Source organism: Coregonus clupeaformis, chromosome 24 (assembly GCF_020615455.1).
Source record: "Coregonus clupeaformis isolate EN_2021a chromosome 24, ASM2061545v1, whole genome shotgun sequence".
Classification (NCBI taxonomy): Eukaryota; Metazoa; Chordata; class Actinopteri; order Salmoniformes; family Salmonidae; genus Coregonus; species Coregonus clupeaformis.
The window spans coordinates 18662614-18684589 of record NC_059215.1 but is presented as its reverse complement, the minus strand read 5'-3'; the positions used below and the strand labels follow the sequence as shown (position 1 = coordinate 18684589).

General features: G+C 42.5%; 1 protein-coding gene across 1 annotated transcript; it reads left to right on the top strand.

Moving 5' to 3' along the window:
• Nucleotides 1-1212: 1212 nt before the first annotated feature.
• Nucleotides 1213-18056, top strand: LOC121538383 (KAT8 regulatory NSL complex subunit 2-like). The gene is made up of 12 exons (XM_041846324.2): nt 1213-1288; nt 3795-3868; nt 5699-5736; nt 9279-9537; nt 9787-9959; nt 10128-10139; nt 10249-10329; nt 10577-10608; nt 11566-11695; nt 14239-14498; nt 15951-16130; nt 17787-18056. Exons 4-12 carry the CDS (start codon nt 9287-9289, stop codon nt 17814-17816), a joined length of 1149 nt encoding a protein of 382 aa, XP_041702258.1. The 5' UTR covers nt 1213-1288; nt 3795-3868; nt 5699-5736; nt 9279-9286; the 3' UTR covers nt 17817-18056.
• The last annotated feature ends 3920 nt before the right edge of the window (nt 18057-21976 follow it).

Sequence of the window (21976 nt, the reverse complement as noted above, 5' to 3'; positions counted from 1 at the left end):
ATGTATTTGAGAGGCAAGTGCTCATTGTGCGAATATAGTTGTTTTCAATAAACATCGGAGACTAAATATAGTTTACATTTCAACAATCTAAGGCAACCCCGTCTGTGTTGCCCCATAGTTGCAGACGCGTCGTTTTTGTTGCTAAACAACCAACCAGTCTATAAACTGCCAATGGACCACTCATTGGCTGGAAATCATGTAACACAGCTGGAGCATACTGATTTGATGTGGTAGTTCTGCTGTTGATTGGTTTTGTATATAAAGGAAGGAGTTGACATTATTGTGGGGGCTGTTTCCTAGTACTTTAACTGATGCATGAAGGGAACAGGTGTACATTTCTACTGTTTCTACAGTCTGCCCAGTTTCTACAGTACTTGAGCCCAACCATTGATTCTTGTCACTCAGGTAAGCCTTTATGATGAAATATGAAGAGAAACACATGGATATGCTTTCAAATGCACTGAATCTTTATCCCAGCAAGATTGTATTCAAACATAGCTTTTTGTATTGTTAAAACTGAGGAAATTGTATTTTGTATTACCAGGAGCTTTATGCTTCCATTCTGCTTTTTGTAGGATGGGTGGACTGGGACTGATAAATGCATGACTGTATGCAGTCTGTCTTGTGTGAATGCTTGTTGAACATGAATGACTACAAAATAAGCTGATATGATGAGAGTCGAAGGAAGACACGCAACCAAATGCAAAGTCACAGTGCTACTCATCTTTACTTCATAAACTTTTCCAAAAGTTGTATCTGTCTGTACTAATTGTCACAACTTGTTAATGTTTTAGTGGTACCACAAACTCAGGTCTGGAATCGAAATGTTTGGGCTATTTTTTTGTAAAAAATTAATCTAAAAGTCTGCATTGTTTTGTTGTGAACACGTTTTTTTTTATGTTGATATAATCCCATGTCAATAAATGTTTGAAGAAAAAACCCTTTCTAATTTTTCGTGTGTATCATCATGCAACAAACTTTGTTTTACAGAAATTACACTGGGGGGGTGCAACTCAATATTAGGAAGACGTTCCTAGTGTTTGGTATACTCCGTGTATATTTAAGCAATAAGATCCGAGTGGGTGTGGTAGGATGTTCTTAGGCTAGATGCATTGAATATCTCAGCTTGCTCAGATATGGGTTCTCTAACTTGACAGAGGGGTCTTTAAACCAATCGTGTACGTCACACCCACAAGTCTACACCAATCAAAGCTCAAATTGGGCGGATATCTTCTCAACTCAAAGAGTGTGCTTTCTTTGCTTCGATAACTGGCTAGGTAACAACACGGTAAGCTCCTCGTATCAACCAAAATGCTATTTAAAAGTAAATTTTTTGGTCATTAACGTATTTTGGTTACATCAGAGGGCAACTGTATATTAACGACAGCGAATAAACAACTGTTTTGCTACATAGAGGCTAACGAAGGCTAAACAAACATGGCTGCTAAAGCTAGTAATACAAAAGCTACAGTTCGCTGACTGAGTTAGAAAAGAGGCGGAGCTGTTCCATGTGGCACGTGATTGGGTTTATGCAGGATCGTCAAAGGTCCAGAATAGTCATTATGATTCCCATGTAAAATAGCCTTTTGAGTGACAAAAATATCACCCATAAAAAATGTAAGGGATAGGAATGTTCAATTTGATTAAGTTCTTTTTCTCTCATGACTAACTACCAGGAAGTTTGAAAAGCAAGGCTGTGAGTGGGGGTTTCCACTAGTTAAAAATACATTAAAACAAAAATTAGCTTATTGGTCTTAATTTAGGGATAGGGCTAAGGTTAGCAGTGTGGTCAAGGTTAGGTTTAAAATCACATAGGCAGGGTTTCTGACTTTGTGGCTGTGGTAACTGTTAAATAGCGTAATTCAAATCTGGTATCAGAACAGAATTGAACACTATGTCACTGAAATATTCTCTGCTTTTTTATTAATATAATTAGTCAAGCGAATAAATGGTAAATGCAATTTTCGTATATACGGGTTCACTGTAACACCTCGCAGGGCAAAACAGAGAACTAACTGTCCCAACCCAAAGTTATTATTTTAATACTCTGACAGAGAGAGTTCCCGTTCAAAGCGGGCCTGTCAGAGTAGAGGCTGAGCGTGGTTTAAACTTACTCAGCCTATCGTTGGCGCACAGGCTGGTCCCAGCCCCGTGGCGCTTCACTGTTGCCGGGCATTAGTTGTTTTTTGCAACTTGTCTCGAGAGTCAGCAACCTCAGACATAGTTTCCTCTTCTTCATTGTTGCAGTACACATGTCCTTGAGCGGTTTAACAAAGAGGCAGTGTGTGTGTCACAAGTCTATCTCAGCCTCCCTCCTAACGGTTCCTCACGTTAGTCACAGCTTGTTACGTTAAACAATCTATATCAGTACAGCACAAACCTATTATGTTTAATCATTAATGTATTATTTTTAAGCTAGGCATCACATCTAATTATAAGAAAATAGATCCCAACATAACTAGTCATGACCCTGAGTGGGTTGGGAGTTTATATTCATGAGCTTGCCTTGACTGACAGCTCTTTGAAATGCCTATGTCAAGAAACTTGGATGCAGTGTTACAGTAAAATCCATTTCAAGCAAATCTGGTGATACACAAAGCAACTCAAACAACATTTAAATTGCATTTTATTAAACATCTCCCGTTTGACATGTCTCTTGTGATGCGGTTCACGGCAACAATGACAGATGTGTTGACATGACAACTCCCCCAGTATAGCTATATAAACCATGCCCCTCTGCAAACACGCCTTCTACGATGTTGCTTACAAGGCGGTACTTATTTAAATTGGGTAAGAGAATATTATGTTACCATTGGTGTGTTAGGGTGATGTCACCCTATCCCCTTAATAATCCCGCCTCCTGAATCCAAGAGTTTGACATGGGGGAGGCGACTAGTAACTTTATGATTAAACTTTATCAATGTACAGGGTTCGCACAAAGTGCTTGAAGTGCTTAAAGACCCATCCAGGGATGTAATGGAGGGTAAACAGCGTTTACGCACCTTTTATAATCCAGTGTAGCTCAGTTGGTAGAGCATGGCGCTTGCAATGCCAGGGTTGTGGGTTCGATTCCCACAGGGGACCAGTACGAAAATGTATGCACTCACTACTGTAAGTCGCTCTGGATAAGAGTGTCTGCTAAATTACTAAAATGTAAATTTGTGAAATGGCGTTTACTTGCCTTTTTATTTTAACGGTCGTTTACCCACATATTATTGCGTTCCTAGCGTTGATCAACGCTCAGAAGGCTTCTTGATCTGAGTTCTAATCGCACCTACCTCTGCGAACGAGTGGAATCATGAATGTTTCATGTATGTTCGCTATGTTCGCCTTCTCCCCCGGATTTCCCTTGTTAGCAGCGCATTCATTCACCACTCTGTCCAACGCCTGTAAACTCAGACCACGACATAGGCAGAGAGGTGAAATTAACTACCTCAGCCCAGACCTACAGTGGCAAGTGGCAGAGAGACGCCGCTGACAGTGGGATTTTTTAAAACATCCATCGACTCCTGCCGTGTCAACAGACATCCCCCAAACAAAACCCCCCTGACTCTCTGAGAATGAGTGTACAACTGGTAAATAGTCGCTGATATTTCAGTCAGATGTCTAGGTAGCTCAAGGGCTCTGGCTGTTAGCTAGCTATAACTAGCTGGCTAGAAGGATGAAGTTTGAAGCCAACGTTGAACAGAGCCTGACCTCAGCAGGAGCATTTGACTGAAATTAAGCTAGCTATTATCAAATGATGGGCTACTATAACTTCTCATAACATAATACATTTTCTTTTCAATGATTAGTGAGACCGACGGTGGTGAGTCAGGCTGGAAAGGAGATACAGAGGGAGGAAGCATTGAAACAAGCAGGGAGAGAGGTTAGTAGTACAGTGGTTCCCAAACTTGGGGTCCGGGACCCATATAGGGTCAGCTAAAATTTTAATAGAGTCCCCTGAGAGAATCTTTAATCTATCACACAATAACTTGTTTCTCTTCAAATGGGTATAGAATACAACATTTTAGAGTCAACTAAGGGCCTTTTACATTGTCAGAATTAACTTTCATGTCGTGTTGGGACAGCCTGTGGGACCTAACATTTAGTGAAATATAAAGACAATTTCAATATAAAGACAATTTAATATTATCGTGTACACTGAGCAAAAATATGAATGCAACAATTTCAAAAATTTAGTTACAGTTCATATAAGGAAAGCAGTCAACATCATCAGTACTGACTTACCACTCGTATGTAGTAAATAAGTAATGAAACACATATTATTGAGTAGAGATGGGTTCAATTCCCGCGACCGGGAGACCCATGGGGCGGCGCACAATTGGCCCAGCGTCGTCCAGGGTAGGGGAGGGAATGGCCGGCAGGGATGTAGCTCAGTTGGTAGAGCATGGCGTTTGCAACGCCAGGGTTGTGGGTTCGATTCCCACAGGGGGCCAGTATAAACAAATAATGTATGCACTCACTAACTGTAAGTCACTCTGGATAAGAGCGTCTGCTAAATGACTGAAATGTAATGAAATGTAAATAGAAAGTACTTTTTTCTCTCGAGGTTGTGGCAATACTGCCATCTGGTGGCGACGAGAAACAATTGCATAATATTACAAATTGATTGTCCTTGAAAATAAATATTAGTGCTTGAAAAAGTACTTGAAAGTCCTTGAATTTGACTTGCCACTGTCTGTACGAACCCTGAATGTAGACGCAAGACATTTTTCATACTTTTGTCATCATACTTTGATCTGGTTTCATCCAAATATAACATTTATTGAAAAACATGTTGACTGTGCATGGCCTTTAAGCTAGGTAGAGGAGCTACAGTTTGTTTTATCCTGCACATATTTGTGTTGGGCAAACTAGATAGGTATAAGAACTGTCTTGCTAGTTAGCTAGCAAGCAACATTTTTATTGTCAATAAGTTTGCAATGAAAAGGCCGGTGTTTCTCTTGCTAACGTTACTCTTCTGAATAACTTAACTATCAGCCGCATGTACAAAGGTCAGATCTGAAACCATGTCCATGTGGCATATTGTCTAGACAGCTGTCATGAGTAGTGCCCTGTGCTTTTCTTGACTTCTTTTATTTATTTACTTCTGGTCATTCTGTCCTCCAGCCCAACTGTCAGTGGTTATGACGATCCACCTGTTTTAGTATTTATCTATTGATTGCTGAGGTTGAGTAAGGCTTGAATTACAGATTAAGTTAATGTCAGACATAGGTCAGGTTTGCCTAAACATCAGAATGTTACCCCATGGATCTTCTGTCTGAACGAAGGCAGCCTAAAAAAGACGCAAGAGTCTCTACAAGCCAGAATGGCGAATAACATTATATGTGCTCTTACTTTACTGGTTGTCCGTGCTGTTGGTCCTTTTGGCAGTAGGAGGTGGAGATAGGGTATCCACAGCAATACTTTTTGCGGCGTCGGTAGGTTCTGTCACTTGTATTTTCAATCTCCTGAGGCATTACACGTGATGCACAATATGTAAACAATAGCTGAATGTAACCGAACTTAGTCGACCGAAGCACATTTCCTTGCAATCAGCTGGAAGTGTTTGTGAAATTTTCCAGCTGATTGTGTGGGACAATATTTGGTTAGGTTCGGCCATATTGTGTAAGTGTTTGTCGCTTGGGAAAACCGATATGCAGACCCTCATACTGAAGGTCTGGGTGATAACGCTTCCCTGTCGATATTTTCTCAGATAACCGCCAACATGGGGACAAAATCGGCGGACAACAGGTAAAGTAATTTGAAATGTTTGTTCAACATTCTGATTGTAATGGGACTGTTCAGGAATTCTGAGCCTACATGTTAAGTATAAGCCATTCTAAGGGGGATTTCACACATGGTTTGGTGAGGTTTTTCCGAACTCTGGTGTAGGCTTGGGCGGTATCCAGATTTTCATATCGCCATAACATCCTTCTCTCATCCTGGAATTTACAGTATTACAGGCATAGCACACAAGGGGGCGCTAAAAATGCAAGAAAATCCCATTGGGCTTCTATTACCAGAATGGTAATAATTTAACGCTACCTAATAGCAAAATCACATAGCTAAATGATATTGAGTGAAAACGACCATAAACTAATTGCTAAGACAGCTCATAAAGTTATACAGTGAGGGGAAAAAAGTATTTGATCCCCTGCTGATTTTGTACGTTTGCCCACTGACAAAGAAATGATCAGTCTATAATTTTAATGGTAGGTTTCTTCGAACAGTGAGAGACAGAATAACAACAACAAAATCCAGAAAAACACATGTCAAAAATGTTATAAATTGATTTGCATTTTAATGAGGGAAATAAGTATTTGACCCCCTCCTAATCAGAAAGATTTCTGGCTCCCAGGTGTCTTTTATACAGGTAACGAGCTGAGATTAGGAGCACACTCTTAAAGGGAGTCCTCCTTAGCTCAGCTTGTTATCTGTATAAAAGACACCTGTCCACAGAAGCAATCAATCAATCAGATTCCAAACTCTCCACCATGGCCAAGATCAAAGAGCTCTCCAAGGATGTCAGGGACAAGATTGTAGACCTACACAAGGCTGGAATGGGCTACAAGACCATCGCCAAGCAGCTTGGTGAGAAGGTGACAACAGTTGGTGCGATTATTTGCAAATGGAAGAAACACAAAAGACCTGTCAATCTCCCTCGGCCTGGGGCTCCATGCAAGATCTCACCTCGTGGAGTTGCAATGATCATGAGAACGGTGAGGAATCAGCCTAGAACTACACGGGAGGATCTTGTCAATGATCTCAAGGCAGCTGGGACCATAGTCACCAAGAAAACAATTGGTAACACACTACGCCGTGAAGGACTGAAATCCTGCAGCGCCCGCAAGGTCCCCTGCTCAAGAAAGCACAAATACAGGGCCGTCTGAAGTTTGCCAATGAACATCTGAATGATTCAGAGGAGAACTGGATGAAAGTGTTGTGGTCAGATGAGACCAAAATCGAGCTCTTTGGCATCAACTCAGCTCGCCGTGTTTGGAGGAGGAGGAATGCTGCCTATGACCCCAAGAACACCATCCCCACCGTTAAACATGGAGGTGGAAACATTATGCTTTTGGGGTGTTTTTCTGCTAAGGGGACAGGACAACTTCACCGCATCAAAGGGACGATGGATGGGGCCATGTACCGTCAAATCATGGGTGAGAACCTCCTTCCCTTAGCCAGGGCATTGAAAATGGGTCGTGGATGGGTATTCCAGCATGACAATGACCCAAAACACACGGCCAAGGCAACAAAGGAGTGGCTCAAGAAGAAGCACATTAAGGTCCTGGAGTGGCTTAGCCAGTCTCCAGACCTTAATCCCATAGAAAATCTGTAGAGGGAGCTGAACGTTCGAGTTGCCAAACGTCAGCCTCAAAACCTTAATGACTTGGAGAAGATCTGAAAGAGGAGTGGAACAAAATCCCTCCTGAGATGTGTGCAAACCTGGTGGCCAACTACAAGAAACGTCTGACCTCTGTGATTGCCAACAAGGGTTTTGCCACCAAGTACTAAATCATGTTTTGCAGAGGGGTCAAATATTTATTTCCCTCATTTAAAATGCAAATCAATTTATACAAATTTTGACATGCGTTTTTCTGGATTTTGTTGTTGTTATTCTGTCTCTCACTGTTCAAATAAATCTACCATTAAAATTATAGACTGATCATGTCTTTATCAGTGGGCAAACGTACAAAAACAGCAGGGGATCAAATACTTTTTTCCCTCACTGTAGCTAGTAGCTACCGAATGTCATTTTCGGTGAATTTGTACGCTTACAAGCGAAAGTGAACGAGAGAAATTGGGCAAATGAACAAAGTTGTGATGCATGCTTTACTGAAGGAAGAGCAGCATGTGCACACGGAGAAGAACAGAGGAGAAAAAATATAGCAGCTGTACAGAACGCATCCAGAGCTCTTTGACCTCTGGCAGAAAGCCATTATAAAATACACTACAAGGCCAAAAGTGGTGCTATAACAGCCTCCACTCTTCTCGGAAGGCTTTCCACTAGATGCTGGAACATTGCAGCGGAGACTTGCTTCCATTCAGCCACAAGAGCATTAGTGATGTCGGGCAGTGATGTTGGCCTGCCTCGCAGTTGGCGTTTCAATTAATCCCAAAGGTGTTCGATGGGGTTGAGGTCCATTTCTGTATGGACCTCGCTTTGTGCATGGGGGCATTGTCATGCTGAAACAGGAAAGGGTCTTCCCCAAACTGTTGCCACAAAGTTGGAGGCACAGAATCGTCTACAATGTAATTGTATGCTGTTGCGTTAAGATTTCCCTTCACTGGAACTAAGGGGCCTAGCCCAAACCATGAAAAACAGTCTCAGACCATTATTCCTCCTCCACCAAACTTTACAGTTGGCACTATGTACTGGGGCAGGTAGCGTTCTCTTGGCATCCGCCAAACCCAAATTTGTCCGTCGGACTGCCAGATGGTGAAGCGTAATTCCTCACTCCAGAGAACGCGTTTCCACTTCTCCATAGTCCAATGGCGGCAAGCTTTACACCACTCCAGCTGACGCTTGGCATTGCGCATGGTGATCTTAGGCTTGTGGCGGCTGCTTGGCCACATTTCAAGAAGCTCCCAACGAACAGTTATTGTGCTGACGTTGCTTCCAGTGGCAGTTTGGAACTCGGTAGTGAGTGTTGCAACCGTGGATAGATGATTTTTATGCGCTACAGCACTCTGCGGTCCTGTTCTGTGAGCTTGTGTGGCCTACAACTTCACGGCTGAGCTGTTGTTGCTCCTAAACATTTCCGCTTCACAATAACAACACTTACAGTTGACCGGGGCAGCTCTAGCAGGGCGGAAATCTAACAAACTGAATTGTTGGAAGGGTGGCATCCTATGACGATGCCACATTGAAAGTCACTGAGCTCTTAAAGTACAGGCCATTCTACTGCCAATGTTTGTTTGTTTGTTTATGGAGATTGCATGGCTGTGTGCTATATTTTATACACCTGTCAGCAATGGGTGTGGCTGAAATGCTTTATCTGCTAACGTATTGCACAAGTTGACTGCAGGTATTAACTTAAAGTAGCTACAAATATTCAAATTGATTTAACTTCAAATAGTCAAACTGTGTGAAAATGACCTAAAAGAGCCTAAGGTCAGGTCTGTGAACATGTTTACTGTACTGTAGTAGCAAGATGCACTCTAGTGTCCCTGTATTCTCTGCTTGCCATCACATATTGCCAGAGTCTCACCTGAGTAACTTTGTTGACACTTAACTGTAGAGTTGCTGCTTCAGCCCCTGGTACTCACCTGAGTATGTATTTCCCTTCCAGAACCAGTAATGAACAGGATAAGGATCCACGTGTTGCCGTCAAGCCGGGGCCGTTTGGCCCAGACTGCCCGTACCCAAGAGCCCCAGGCCTGTTCCTTCACCCAACGGACCTGCTTCCAGCCCCGCCTGGAGGGCCTGGAGTTCTGCATCAAACATGTCCTGGAGGACAAGAACGCCCCCTACAGACAGTGTAGTTATGTGTCTAACAAGAATGGCAAGCGCTGCCCGAACGCAGCCCCAAAGGTTGAAAAGAAAGAAGGGTGAATGAATCAACTTGGATATACATTTCTTCTATCAAACTCTCAAAACAACAACTACATGTTGATGTTGTATTTAGGCTTACATTGGGGGAAATCCCTTGAAGTGTATCAATGAAGAGTGAGTTTTTTCCTTTTCAAGTCAGTTCTTCACGTTTCAAGTTTATTAGCCATAAATACATTGGAAATATCTGCGCCATCTGGGGTTCTGTGACCTTATCTGACATGTGTGACTCTTATTTCTACGTTCAGGGTGACCTTCTGTATGGAGCACATTAGGAGGAATGTCAAGGCTGTCCAGGCCCAGCTGAGGAAGGCCTCATCTGGTCCCGCTCCTGAGGCCCTCCTATCTCAGCTCAGTGGATACAACCTCCCTGAGACACACGGCCCGGACAGTGGCCGCAGTGAAGCCAGCCGCATCCTAGGTGTGAAACGTTTCTGCAGCATCTTTTTTCTTTCTACACATATGCGTTGGCATATTTTGACATTTATTTTATTTATCAGAGACCATGCACAACAAATGAATTGCACCATATTTGACAGCTAATTTTTTACTCTCTGGTGTTCTGATAGCTGTTCTTTTTTTCTAATAGTTGCAATTCCAGGTAAAGGGAGCGTTTACTACTTACTGCATGGTCCCATTCCTGTACATTCCTCCGCTGCATTGAGCCATGTCACAGTCTAGGGGAGCTTATGGGGATTGTCTGTCTGTAGATGAGGACAGCTGGCTCTGGACCAGACCTGGAGAGGAGACCCAGACAGTGAAGCTGACAGTGACAACGAGGACCCTCTCAAGTAAGACTGCACTATCTGGGTACTGTGTTGTGTACCACATTACATAGGTGTGTAATAAGATAGAAATCTACTTGATCTTTGGAAATTGATCCGAATGGCTCAACATTCTCCAGGTCCCAACCTGTGCCCAGTCCGCTAATGTGGACAACAAATCTTTGTTTTGATTGCAAGATCAGACTGGCGTGTTTGTAGTGGTTCTATTGTGGTCTAACTGTTTTAATTGTATGGATGTGGTTTTGACGTGCAGACGTGCAGGACTGCTCAGCATCCGACCGTAAGGCGCTACAGAGGGTAGTGCGTACGGCCTAGTACATCACTGGAGCCAAGCGTCCTGCCATCCAAGACCTTTACCAGGCGGTGTCAGAGGAAGGCCCAAAAAATTGTCAGACTCCAGCCACCCAAGTCATAGACTGTTCTCTCTGCTACCGCACGGCAAGTGGTACCGGAGCGCCAAGTCTAGGTCCAAAAGGCTCCTTAACAGCTTCTAGCCCCAAACCATAAGACTGCTGAACAATTAATCAAATGGCTATCCGGACTATTTGCATTGACTTTACCCCTACTTACATGTACATATTATCTTAATTACCTTGACTAACATGTACCCACACACATTGACTCGGTACCGGTACCCCCTGTATATAGCCTAGTTATTGTTATTTGATTGTTACTCAAAAAAAATTATTTAGTAAATATTTTCTTAACTGCATTGTTGGTTAAGGCCTTGTAAGTAAGCATTTCACGGTGTATTGTATTCGGCGCATGTGACAAATAACATTTGATTTTATGTCTTGTTTTGACTGATTTCACTTCTATGCTAATATGGCTAAAATTCGCTAGCTAGCTCACCAACAACTAACAATGTATTTGAGAGACAAGTGCTCATTGTGCAAATGTATATATGTTTTCAATAAACATTTGGAGACTAAATATAGTTTATATGTTGTCAAAAATCTAAGTCAACCCCGTCTGTTTTGCCCCAAAGTTCTGCATGCATCGGTTTTGTTGCTAAACAACCAACCCGTCTATAGCACCCCAAAACCACTCTGCTTGAGCTTCCATGTACAATACAGTGCCAGTAGAGGGCACAGTGGGGTATTTTGCTGCAGACTGCACAGAAAGTTTGCCAGATTTAGTGATTAACTTGTTAGCAAATGCATGTGAAACCTCTGTTGTTCAAGATGCATTTTGTGTTAAACTTCAAGCTGACGATTTTGTTTTGTTTGAGGATTTTAACCTTTTTTGCCCCGTTATTGTGTGTTCTCTCTACAGGCCCATACAGTGAGGTCCAGCCAGAGGTGTATCTCCTACGTGGAGGGGACACGCTGCTCTAACCAGTGTCTTCCAATGACACAACACTGCATCTCTCGTATCCATCATAGTATGATCTATGATCCATCATGGGTTGATTTTAAAATGTGCACGAATACAATAACTTACATGGACTTATGTGAGGGTGTAAAACCATACTAATGCTCTTTGTGGCGAAAGCTACAACATAAGCTTGGATGTTGCCATGTTAACCAGCCAGCCTCACTACTTCTTGGACATTTGCACCCTTCAATTTCGTACATGTGCTTGAACTGAAGAAGATGCATGCACCTGCATTTTCACACACCCTCTTATTGCTAACACGGCCTTAATCAAGTCTGGCAGCTTGTTGTAGCTGTCCAGATCCAAACCAGGCCAACATTAACCTCTTCCCATGGTCTGTTGGTTTTCCCCCATTCTAACAAAGGGGATAGTCAATTCAGTTGGAAGGAACAAACACCTCCTTTCCTCCTTTACAAATCATAATGATATCATTAAAAAAAATAAACATTGTTCAAGCAGATGCATACATCCACCATTGTTTTTAAACGTGATCTGCTTACAGTGCATTCAGAAAGTATTCAGACCCCTTGACTTTTTCCACATTTTGTTACGTTACAGCCTTATTCTAAAATTGATTAAATTGTTTTTTCCCCTAGTCAATCTACAAACAATACCCCATAATGACAAAGCAAAAACTGGTTTTTATCATTTTTTGCAAATGTATTAAAAATAAACGGAAATATCACATTTACATAACTATTCATACCCTTTACTCAGTACTTTGTTGAAGCACCTTTGGCTGCAATTACAGCCTCGAGTTCTTGGGTATTACGCTACAAGCATGGCATGCTTGTATTTGGGGAGTTTCTCCCATTCTTCTCTGCAGATCCTCTCAAGCTCTGTCAGGGTGGATGGGGAGCGTCGCTGCACAGCTATTTTCAGGTCTCTCCAGAGATGTTAGCTCGGGTTCAAGTCCAGGCTCTGGCTGGGCCACTCAAGGACATTCAGAGACTTGTCCCGAAGCCACTCCTGCGTTGTCTTGGCTGTGTGCTTAGGGTCGTTGTCCTGTTGGGAAGGTGAACCTTTGCCCCAGTCTGAGGTCCTGAGTGCTCTGGAGCAGATTTTCATCAAGGATCTCGCTGTACTTTGCTCCGTTCATCTTTCCCTCGATCCTGACTAGTCTCCCAGTCCCTGCTGCTGAAAAACATCCCCACAGCATGGTGCTGCCACCACCATGCTTCACCGTAGGGATGGTGCCAGGTTTCCTCCAGACGTGACACTTGGCATTCAGGTCAAAGAGTTCAATCTTGGTTTCATCAGACCAGAGAATCTTGTTTCTCATGGTCTGAGAGTCCTTTAGGTGCCTTTTGTAAAACTCCAAGTGGGCTGTCATGGGCCTTTTACTGAGGAGTGGCTTCCGTTTAGCCACTCTACCATAAAAGGCCTGATTGGTGGAGTGCTGCAGAGATGGTTGTCCTTCTGGAAGGTTCTTCGATCTCCACAGAGGAACTCTGGAGCTCTGTCAGAGTGACGATCGGGTTCTTGGTCACCTCCCTGACCAAGGCCCTTCCCCCCCGGTTGCTCAGTTTGGCCGGGTGGCCAGCTCTAGGAAGAGTCTTGGTGGTTCCAAACTTCTTCAATTTAAGAATGATTGAGGCCAATGTGTTCTTGGGGACCTTCAATCCTGCAGTCATTTTTTGGTACCCTTCCCAAGATCTGTGCCTTGACACAATCCTGTCTCGGAGCTCTACGGACAATTCCAAATCATGTCCAATCAATTGAATTTACCACAGGTGGACTCCAAGTTGTAGAAACATCTCAAGGATGATAAATGGAAACAGGATGCACCTGAGCTCAATTTCGAGTCTCAAAGCAAAGGGTCTGAACTTATGTAAATAAGGTAAAAATGTCTAAACCTGTTTTCGCTTTGTCATTATGGGGTATTGTGTGTAGATTGATTCAATAAAAAAAAAATCCTCATCAATTTTAGAATAAGGCTATTAATTAACAAAATGTGGGAAATGTCAAGGGGTCTGAATACTTTCCGAATGCACCAAGTGACCAAGAGTAAGTTCAACATAATGGCCGATGTAGCAAGTAATTCAGCTGTTGATTTAGAATGTTTTTCCAAGAATCTATAAACCCTGATTTAATTCAAAGTAAAGCTATTGTCAATGAGGTACAGAATATCGTTGTACAAAACCAATCAAGATTGTAAGTAACTTGCACCTTCCAGCATTTCACACAAGTACCCTAATACTGTTATTGTAGTGAGCTTATGTGTGAAGTAACGCTGATAATCGCAGCATAACAGTCTAATTCATAGTGTAATTATATGAAGTTTATTGGTATGTGGTAATTGTAGTAACCCTGATAATCGCCATGTTATTTGTGTTACTAACTGGTGGATGTTTGTTTCTGTTAAATCTGTTATTGCATTTCTATAGACGCATATGGCACTAAAATCCTATAGACCTAAAATCCTACATCATCACTGTCTATTGGTGTGGTCCACAAAGGTGCAATCTAATACTATATTTAATTTGTATATTTAGTTATATTTCATTAAGTGGTTATCCTTGACCATAAAACATCCAGACATCTACCAGGACAGTAACCAGGTACTGTTTAACGTGTGTCCGGGGCTAAAGGATGTTCCGTGTGATCGGCCGGTCCATATGGGCCAGTCTGAGGAGCCTCGCTGCCCCCTGCATCTCTCCCTGCCGCCCCCCATGTACCAGCCTGAACAGGAGACAGCCCTGGCCCCAGAGCAGCTAGATGCAGTACTACCCAGAGACATGTACCTGAGTGCTGCAGAGTTACAGCCCACGGAGAGCCTGCCGCTAGAGTTCAGCGACGTACGTAAAGTCTGACTCCCACCAAGTTTTCTGCTCTTATGATATAGCCATAATCCTATGATTAACCCATGGCTAATATACCAATCATTTTAATTTGAAATGGATTTTCACCCCAAAGATACATTTTCACTCTCCCTAATCAGTGCCCTAATCAAGTCTGGCAGCTTGTTGTAGCTGTTCAGATCCAAATCGGGCCAACATTAACATTCAGTTGGAAGGAACAAACGCCTCTTATTTCTCAAACAAATGTTCACCCCCTGAATGTCTAAAATGTTGCATGTTGTTTTGACTCAATGTTTTTCAAGTGTGTTATACACTCCAGTGGGGAATGCGCATCAGTGCAGCTGCACTGAAATTGAACCTATGCTTAAAGCTACTTCCTGCCTTTGCAACACAGCTGTTTAACATGCTGACCACACTGCCCGCGTTGCAAAATAAATGCACATATACATGTTATTCAATAATTTCATCCAAACTGCTCGCGCTCATCAATGAGCGTCTGCGTTGCCAGGCACTAAAATAGAACTTGGTTATATTTTTTACACTTGACGCACTGCTAGTCCGGCCTCTCCCATCTCCTCATTGGTTTTTAGGAGCATATACCCACGGGGTGATTGAAAGATGAACTGAGGTCCACACTCCAGTCCAGTTGTTGGTGGTAATGCACCTTAAAGTTGGTTGCCAACCGCCATATAAAGTCCACAGAAGAAGACTGAAGGAGGAGCTATTACTAAAACTAACTAGGTTTCCCCTTTTATCTGTGGATGAATTGTCGGAGTAGAGAACACACGATTTTGTGTGACTCAAAATGGGTCAAAATTCTACAAAGATCCAGAAAATAAGTACCTTGTGCATTTCAGGTAAAATAACAACCCACTGTTTATATCCCAGGACAAATTAGCTAGCAACAGCAAGCTAGCTAGCTAAATGTGCATGAATGTTTTATGTGTTTCGACCTGTCCTCAAATTAATCTAATTGGTTCAGAGTTCATTTTGATATTTCAACCTGCGTGTCCTGATCGCATATGGTGTGGATGGACAAAATCAACATGGGCGTGCCCGGTCTAGTCAGCATGTTTGAATGTGTTAATAAATTAATCATGACCGTCTCCAGGATTTGCACATAATTTCAGATTTCTCGCCCGATTTCCTGTGATGCCAGACAAAACCCAATAAAAAAGTTCTGGCTTTTTTAAAACCAGGAATAAAAACTTTGAAAATGATGGGTCTTTGATACTAAAATTGCTTCTAAAATACTTTTGATACTAAAATAACACTTTGCTACCACACCTCCTAGAACAGCATTAACGAGGCTTACAGTTTGGTTATACATGCTCACAAAAATCTGCCTTTTACTTCCCCTGTAGCCTATTTAGCTGTATTAATCTACTTAGTTGAGGAATATAAACTTCTAGCAGCACATGTCCCCCCTCATATGTTAATCTCCTGTAGGACCTGGATGTAGTGGGGTGTCCTATGTCCCCTCTGACGTTTGACACAGCCTTGGCCCTGGAGGACCAGGCAGTCAGGGCCATCGCTGAGGCCCCCATGGACTTCCTGACCGGGGCCAAGCTGGACGCCTTGGGACACATGGAGCTCTCTGAGAGAGATATGGAGTATATAGAGGACCAGGTGAGATGTCATGTTTTAATTCTTGATAATGATTGTGGACCAGTAGCCTTGTGAACCAGCCGGACCTGTCTATAGCTCACTCTTGTTAAACAGAATGGGGAGCGCAGTAATCAGGCTGGTTCTACGTGGCTAGTGGACCAGACCCCTAAATAGGTGTTTGTCTACCATTGTGTACCATTTTATTATGGTACTGTGCACAACCCCCTTTAGCTGCAGCACTAATGTCAAAGCTGTTACATTGTACATTTACATTTTAGTTATTTAGCAGACACTCTTATTCAGAGCGACTTACAGGAGCAATTAGGTTGGGTTAAATGCGGAAGACACATTTCAGTTGAATGCATTCAGTTGCTAAACAGTTGCAACATTTTTATTTTATTTGTACAACTGACTAGGTATCCCCCTTTCCCAATTAGGGTTAAGTGCCTTGCTGAAGGGCACATCAACAGAATGTTCACCTAGTTGGCTCGGTGATTCAAACCAGCGACCTTTCAGTTACTGGCCCAACACTCTTAACCGCTAGGCTACCAGCACAACAATAATAGTACATTGTAACAGTACTCCACAGTACATTGCTCTTAGACATATACAGTGCATTCGGAAAGTATTCAGACCCCACTTTTTCCAGATTATGTTATGTTACAGCCTTATTCTAAAATTGATTAAATTGTTTTTTTCCCTCATCAATCTACACACAGTACCCGATAATGACAAAGCAAAAACTGGTTTTTCATTTTTTGTGCAAATTTATAAAAAAGAAATGGGGCAGGTTTTCATCAAGGATCTCTCTGTACTTTCCTCCGTTCAGCTTTCCCTCGATCCTGACTAGTCTCCCAGTCCCTGCCGCTGAAAAACATCCCCAAAGCATGATGCTGTCACCACCATGCATCACCGTAGGGATGGTGCCAGGTTTCCTCCTGACGTGACGCTTGGCATTCAGGCCAAAGAGTTCAATCTTGGTTTCATCAGACCAGAGAATCTTGTTTCTCATGGTCTGAAAGTCCTTTAGGTGCCTTTTGGCAAACTCCAAGCGGGCTGTCATGTGCCTTTTACTGAGGAGTGGCTTCCATCTGGTCTCTCTACCATAAAGGCCTGATTGATGGAGGGCTGCAGAGATGGTTGTCCTTGTGGAAGGTTCTCCCATCTCCACAGATGAACTCTGGAGCTCTGTCAGAGTGACCATTGGGTTCTTGGTCAACTCCCTGAGCAAGGCCCTTCTCCCCCGATTGCTCAGTTTGGCCGGGCAGCCAGCTCTAGGAGGAGTCTTGGCGGTTCCAAACTTCTTCCATTTAAAAATGGAGGCCAGTGTGTGTTCTTGGGGACCTTCAGGATGCACCTGAGCTCAATTTCGAGTATCATAGCAAAGGGTCTGAATACTTATGTAAATAAGGTATTTGTTTTTTTTATTTGTAATACATTTGCAAAATTTCTAAAAACCTGTTTTCGCTTTGTCATTATGGGGTATTGTGTGTAGATTGAGGAAAACATTTAATTTTATAAATTTTCGAATAAGGCTGTAATGTAACAAAATGTGGAGAAGGGGTCTGAATACTTTCCGAATGCAATGTATGTTGAAGAAAATATTTCAACACCATAGGAACAGACTATGGAAATTGTTGTCTTTGTCTGAACTGCATGTCTTCTTGTTCTCTCCAGATTGTCATGGAGGTGAAGGGGAAACTATAGGAAACTCAACAGAACTGGACCATGTTGCTGCAGACACTTCCAGATGAGAGAAGATATTTACCTCAACCCATGTTCTAATGGGTTGAAAAGACTAATATAAATCTCACCCATATAAATAAAAAAAGACATATGTAGAATTCCAGAGACTGATGTTGAGTTGATCAATCTTTTTACGCTGCTGCTACTCTGTTAATTATTTATGCATAGTCACTTTAACTCTACCCACATGTACATATTACTTCAACTACCTCAACTAGCCGGTGCCCCCGCACATTGACTCTGCACCGGTACCCCCCTGTATATATAGCCTCCCTACTGTTATTTTATTTTACTTCTGCTCTTTTTTTCTCAACACTTTTTTGTTGTTGTTTTATTTTACTTTTTTATAAAAAATAAATGCACTGTTGGTTAAGGGCTGTAAGTAAGCATTTCACTGTAATGTCTGCACCTGTTGTATTCGGCGCATGTGGCCAATGCAATTTGATTTGATTTGAAAGCCAGGGTTTTATCTACAAGGCATTAGATCATATGAAGCCTTTGCACACCATTGCCAAATGAATACTGTTCAGTCATTGCTCAATCAGTTGTCATCTTGCTGACATTTTGTGATGATACTCATGAGTCCTTTCACCCTGGTTTCGCTCAGGTACCTGTGTAATATCATAACTCCTGTTACAGACAGAGTAACTCAACTAGCCGGTGCCCCCAGCACATTGACGCTCGCACCGGTACCCCCCTGTATATATAGCCTCCCTACTGTTATTTTATTTTACTTCTGCTCTTTTTTCTCAACACTTCTTTTGTTGTTTTATTTTTACTTTTTTTGTTAAAAATAAATGCACTGTTGGTTAAGGGCTGTAAGTAAGCATTTCACTGTAATGTCTGCACCTGTTGTATTCGGCGCATGTGGCCAATGCAATTTGATTTGATTTGAAAGCCAGGGTTTTATCTACAAGGCATTAGATCATATGAAGCCTTTGCACACCATTGCCAAATGAATACTGTTCAGTCATTGCTCAATCAGTTGTCATCTTGCTGACATTTTGTGATGATACTCATGAGTCCTTTCACCCTGGTTTCGCTCAGGTACCTGTGTAATATCATAACTCCTGTTACAGACAGAGTAACTCAACTAGCCGGTGCCCCCGCACATTGACGCCGCACCGGTACCCCCCTGTATATATAGCCTCCCTACTGTTATTTTATTTTACTTCTGCTCTTTTTTTCTCAACACTTCTTTTGTTGTTTTATTTTTACTTTTTTTGTTAAAAATAAATGCACTGTTGGTTAAGGGCTGTAAGTAAGCATTTCACTGTAATGTCTGCACCTGTTTTATTCGGTGCATGTGACCAATAAAATTTGATTTGATTTGAGTCTGTCTGGCATACCGGGTCAGTCGGTGTTGGTACAGGGAAGAGATGAAACACCACTCGTAACTCCTTGGTTTACAAATTAACGGGTATCGTCCTCATATTAATTCAGTAGCACCTTTTGGGGGGGAGATTTCTAACCCTAAATTGTTGAATGTTTCCTTTGAACACCAAACTCTTGAAAGGAGTAAATGTTATTTTATGTGTGCGAAGGAAATCACTGCACACTGCTGTTCATGCTCCCAGGGGATTTTATTGACACGTTTCAACCCTTAGGTCTTCATCAGGCATCCATATCCCAGGTGGGGGTGGAAGGTCCTATATATATATATATATATATATACAGTGGAGAAAAAAAGTATTTAGTCAGCCACCAATTGTGCAAGTTCTCCCACTTAAAAAGATGAGAGAGGCCTGTAATTTTCATCATAGGTACACGTCAACTATGACAGACAAATTGAGGAAAATAATTCCAGAAAATCACATTGTAGGATTTTTTATGAATTTATTTGCAAATTATGGTGGAAAATAAGTATTTGGTCACCTACAAACAAACAAGATTTCTGGCTCTCACAGACCTGTAACTTCTTCTTTAAGAGGCTCCTCTGTCCTCCTCTCGTTACCTGTATTAATGGCACCTGTTTGAACTTGTTATCAGTATAAAAGACACCTGTCCACAACCTCAAACAGTCACACTCCAAACTCCACTATGGCCAAGACCAAAGAGCTGTCAAAGGACACCAGAAACAAAATTGTAGACCTGCACCAGGCTGGGAAGACTGAATCTGCAATAGGTAACCAGCTTGGTTTGAAGAAATCAACTGTGGGAGCAATTATTAGGAAATGGAAGACATACAAGACCACTGATAATCTCCCTCGATCTGGGGCTCCACGCAAGATCTCACCCCGTGGGGTCAAAATGATCACAAGAACTGTGAGCAAAAATCCCAGAACCACACCGGGGACCTAGTGAATGACCTGCAGAGAGCTTGGACCAAAGTAACAAAGCCTACCATCAGTAACACACTACTCCGCCAGGGACTCAAATCCTGCAGTGAAAGACGTGTCCCCCTGCTTAAGCCAGTACATGTCCAGGCCCGTCTGAAGTTTGCTAGAGTGCATTTGGATGATCCAGAAGAGGATTGGGAGAATGTCATATGGTCAGATGAAACCAAAATAGAACTTTTTGGTAAAAACTCAACTCGTCGTGTTTGGAGGACAAAGAATGCTGAGTTGCATCCAAAGAACACCATACCTACTGTGAAGCATGGGGGTGGAAACATCATGCTTTGGGGCTGTTTTTCTGCAAAGGGACCAGGACGACTGATCCGTGTAAAGGAAAGAATGAATGGGGCCATGTATCGTGAGATTTTGAGTGAAAAACCTCCTTCCATCAGCAAGGGCATTGAAGATGAAACGTGGCTGGGTCTTTCAGCATGACAATGATCCCAAACACACCGCCCGGGCAATGAAGGAGTGGCTTCGTAAGAAGCATTTCAATGTCCTGGAGTGGCCAAGCCAGTCTCTAGATCTCAACCCCATAGAACATCTTTGGAGGGAGTTGAAAGTCCGTGTTGCCCAGCGACAGCCCCAAAACATCACTGCTCTAGATGAGATCTGCATGGAGGAATGGGCCAAAATACCAGCAACAGTGTGTGAAAACCTTGTGAAGACTTACAGAAAATGTTTGACCTGTGTCATTGCCAACATAGGGTATATAACAAAGTATTGGGAAACTTTTGTTATTGACCAAATACTTATTTTCCACCATAATTTGCAAATAAATTCATAAAAAATCCTACAATGTGATTTTCTGGATTTTTTTCCCTCATTTTGTCTGTCATAGTTGACGTGTACCTATGATGAAAATTACAGGCCTCTCTCATCTTTTTAAGTGGGAGAACTTGCACAATTGGTGGCTGACTAAATACTTTTTTCCCCCACTGTATAATACATTTAATTTGTATAGTGCTTTTCATTAGTGTTATTCAAAAAAGATGGAGCCGATGGAGAAGGGCGACATCTTACGAGTTCCAACCCAACTTTGCTATTTAGTGACTTTTATCGTGTTTATAGTTTTTTTGTACAGAAAGTTCATACTATTATGACATAGTATCATCACAAGCACTTCTGGACATCAGATCGACGGTTACTAAACTTGATTTCGACTTCAAATACGACTTCAACTCTGACTCCGCTGTTCATACCGGACCCTATTCCTTTGATCCATGGGCTTCCAAAACGCTGCAGGCGTAAATGCGGGAGATGAGGTGGAGTCCTAGTGAAATTGAGGCGACTCCATCACCACCATGTGGTCCTCTGTAGCTCAATTGGTAGAGCATGGCGCTTGTAACGCCAGGGTAGTGGGTTCGATCCCCGGGACCACCCATACGTAAAAATGTATGCACACATGACTGTAAGTCGCTTTGGATAATAGCGTCTGCTAAATGGCATATTATTATTATTATTATCACCATCGTCATCAAGTTTGCTGACAACATGACAGTGGTAGGCCTGATCACCGACAGTGATGAGACAGCCTATAGGGAGGAGGTCAGAGACTTAGCAGTGTGGTGCCAGGACAACAACCTCTCCTTCAACGTCAGTAAGACCAAGGAGCTGATTGTGGACTATAGGAGAAAGAGGGGAGAGCACGCCTCCATCCACATCAACCAGGCTGTTGTGGAGCGGGTCGAGAGCTTTAAGTTCCTTGGCGTCCACATTACTAAGGACTTAACATGGTCCACACACACCCGCACAGTCGTGAAGAGGGCACAGCAGCGCCTCTTT

Coding starts and splice junctions, on each gene's coding strand:
- LOC121538383 (XM_041846324.2), top strand. CDS start 9,287: ATGAACAGGATAAGGATCCACGTGTTGCCGTCAAGCCGGGGCCGTTTG. Junction 11,696..14,238: donor GACACAACACTGCATCTCTC/GTATCCATCATA, acceptor TAAAACATCCAG/ACATCTACCAGGACAGTAAC. Junction 14,499..15,950: donor TGCCGCTAGAGTTCAGCGAC/GTACGTAAAGTC, acceptor AATCTCCTGTAG/GACCTGGATGTAGTGGGGTG.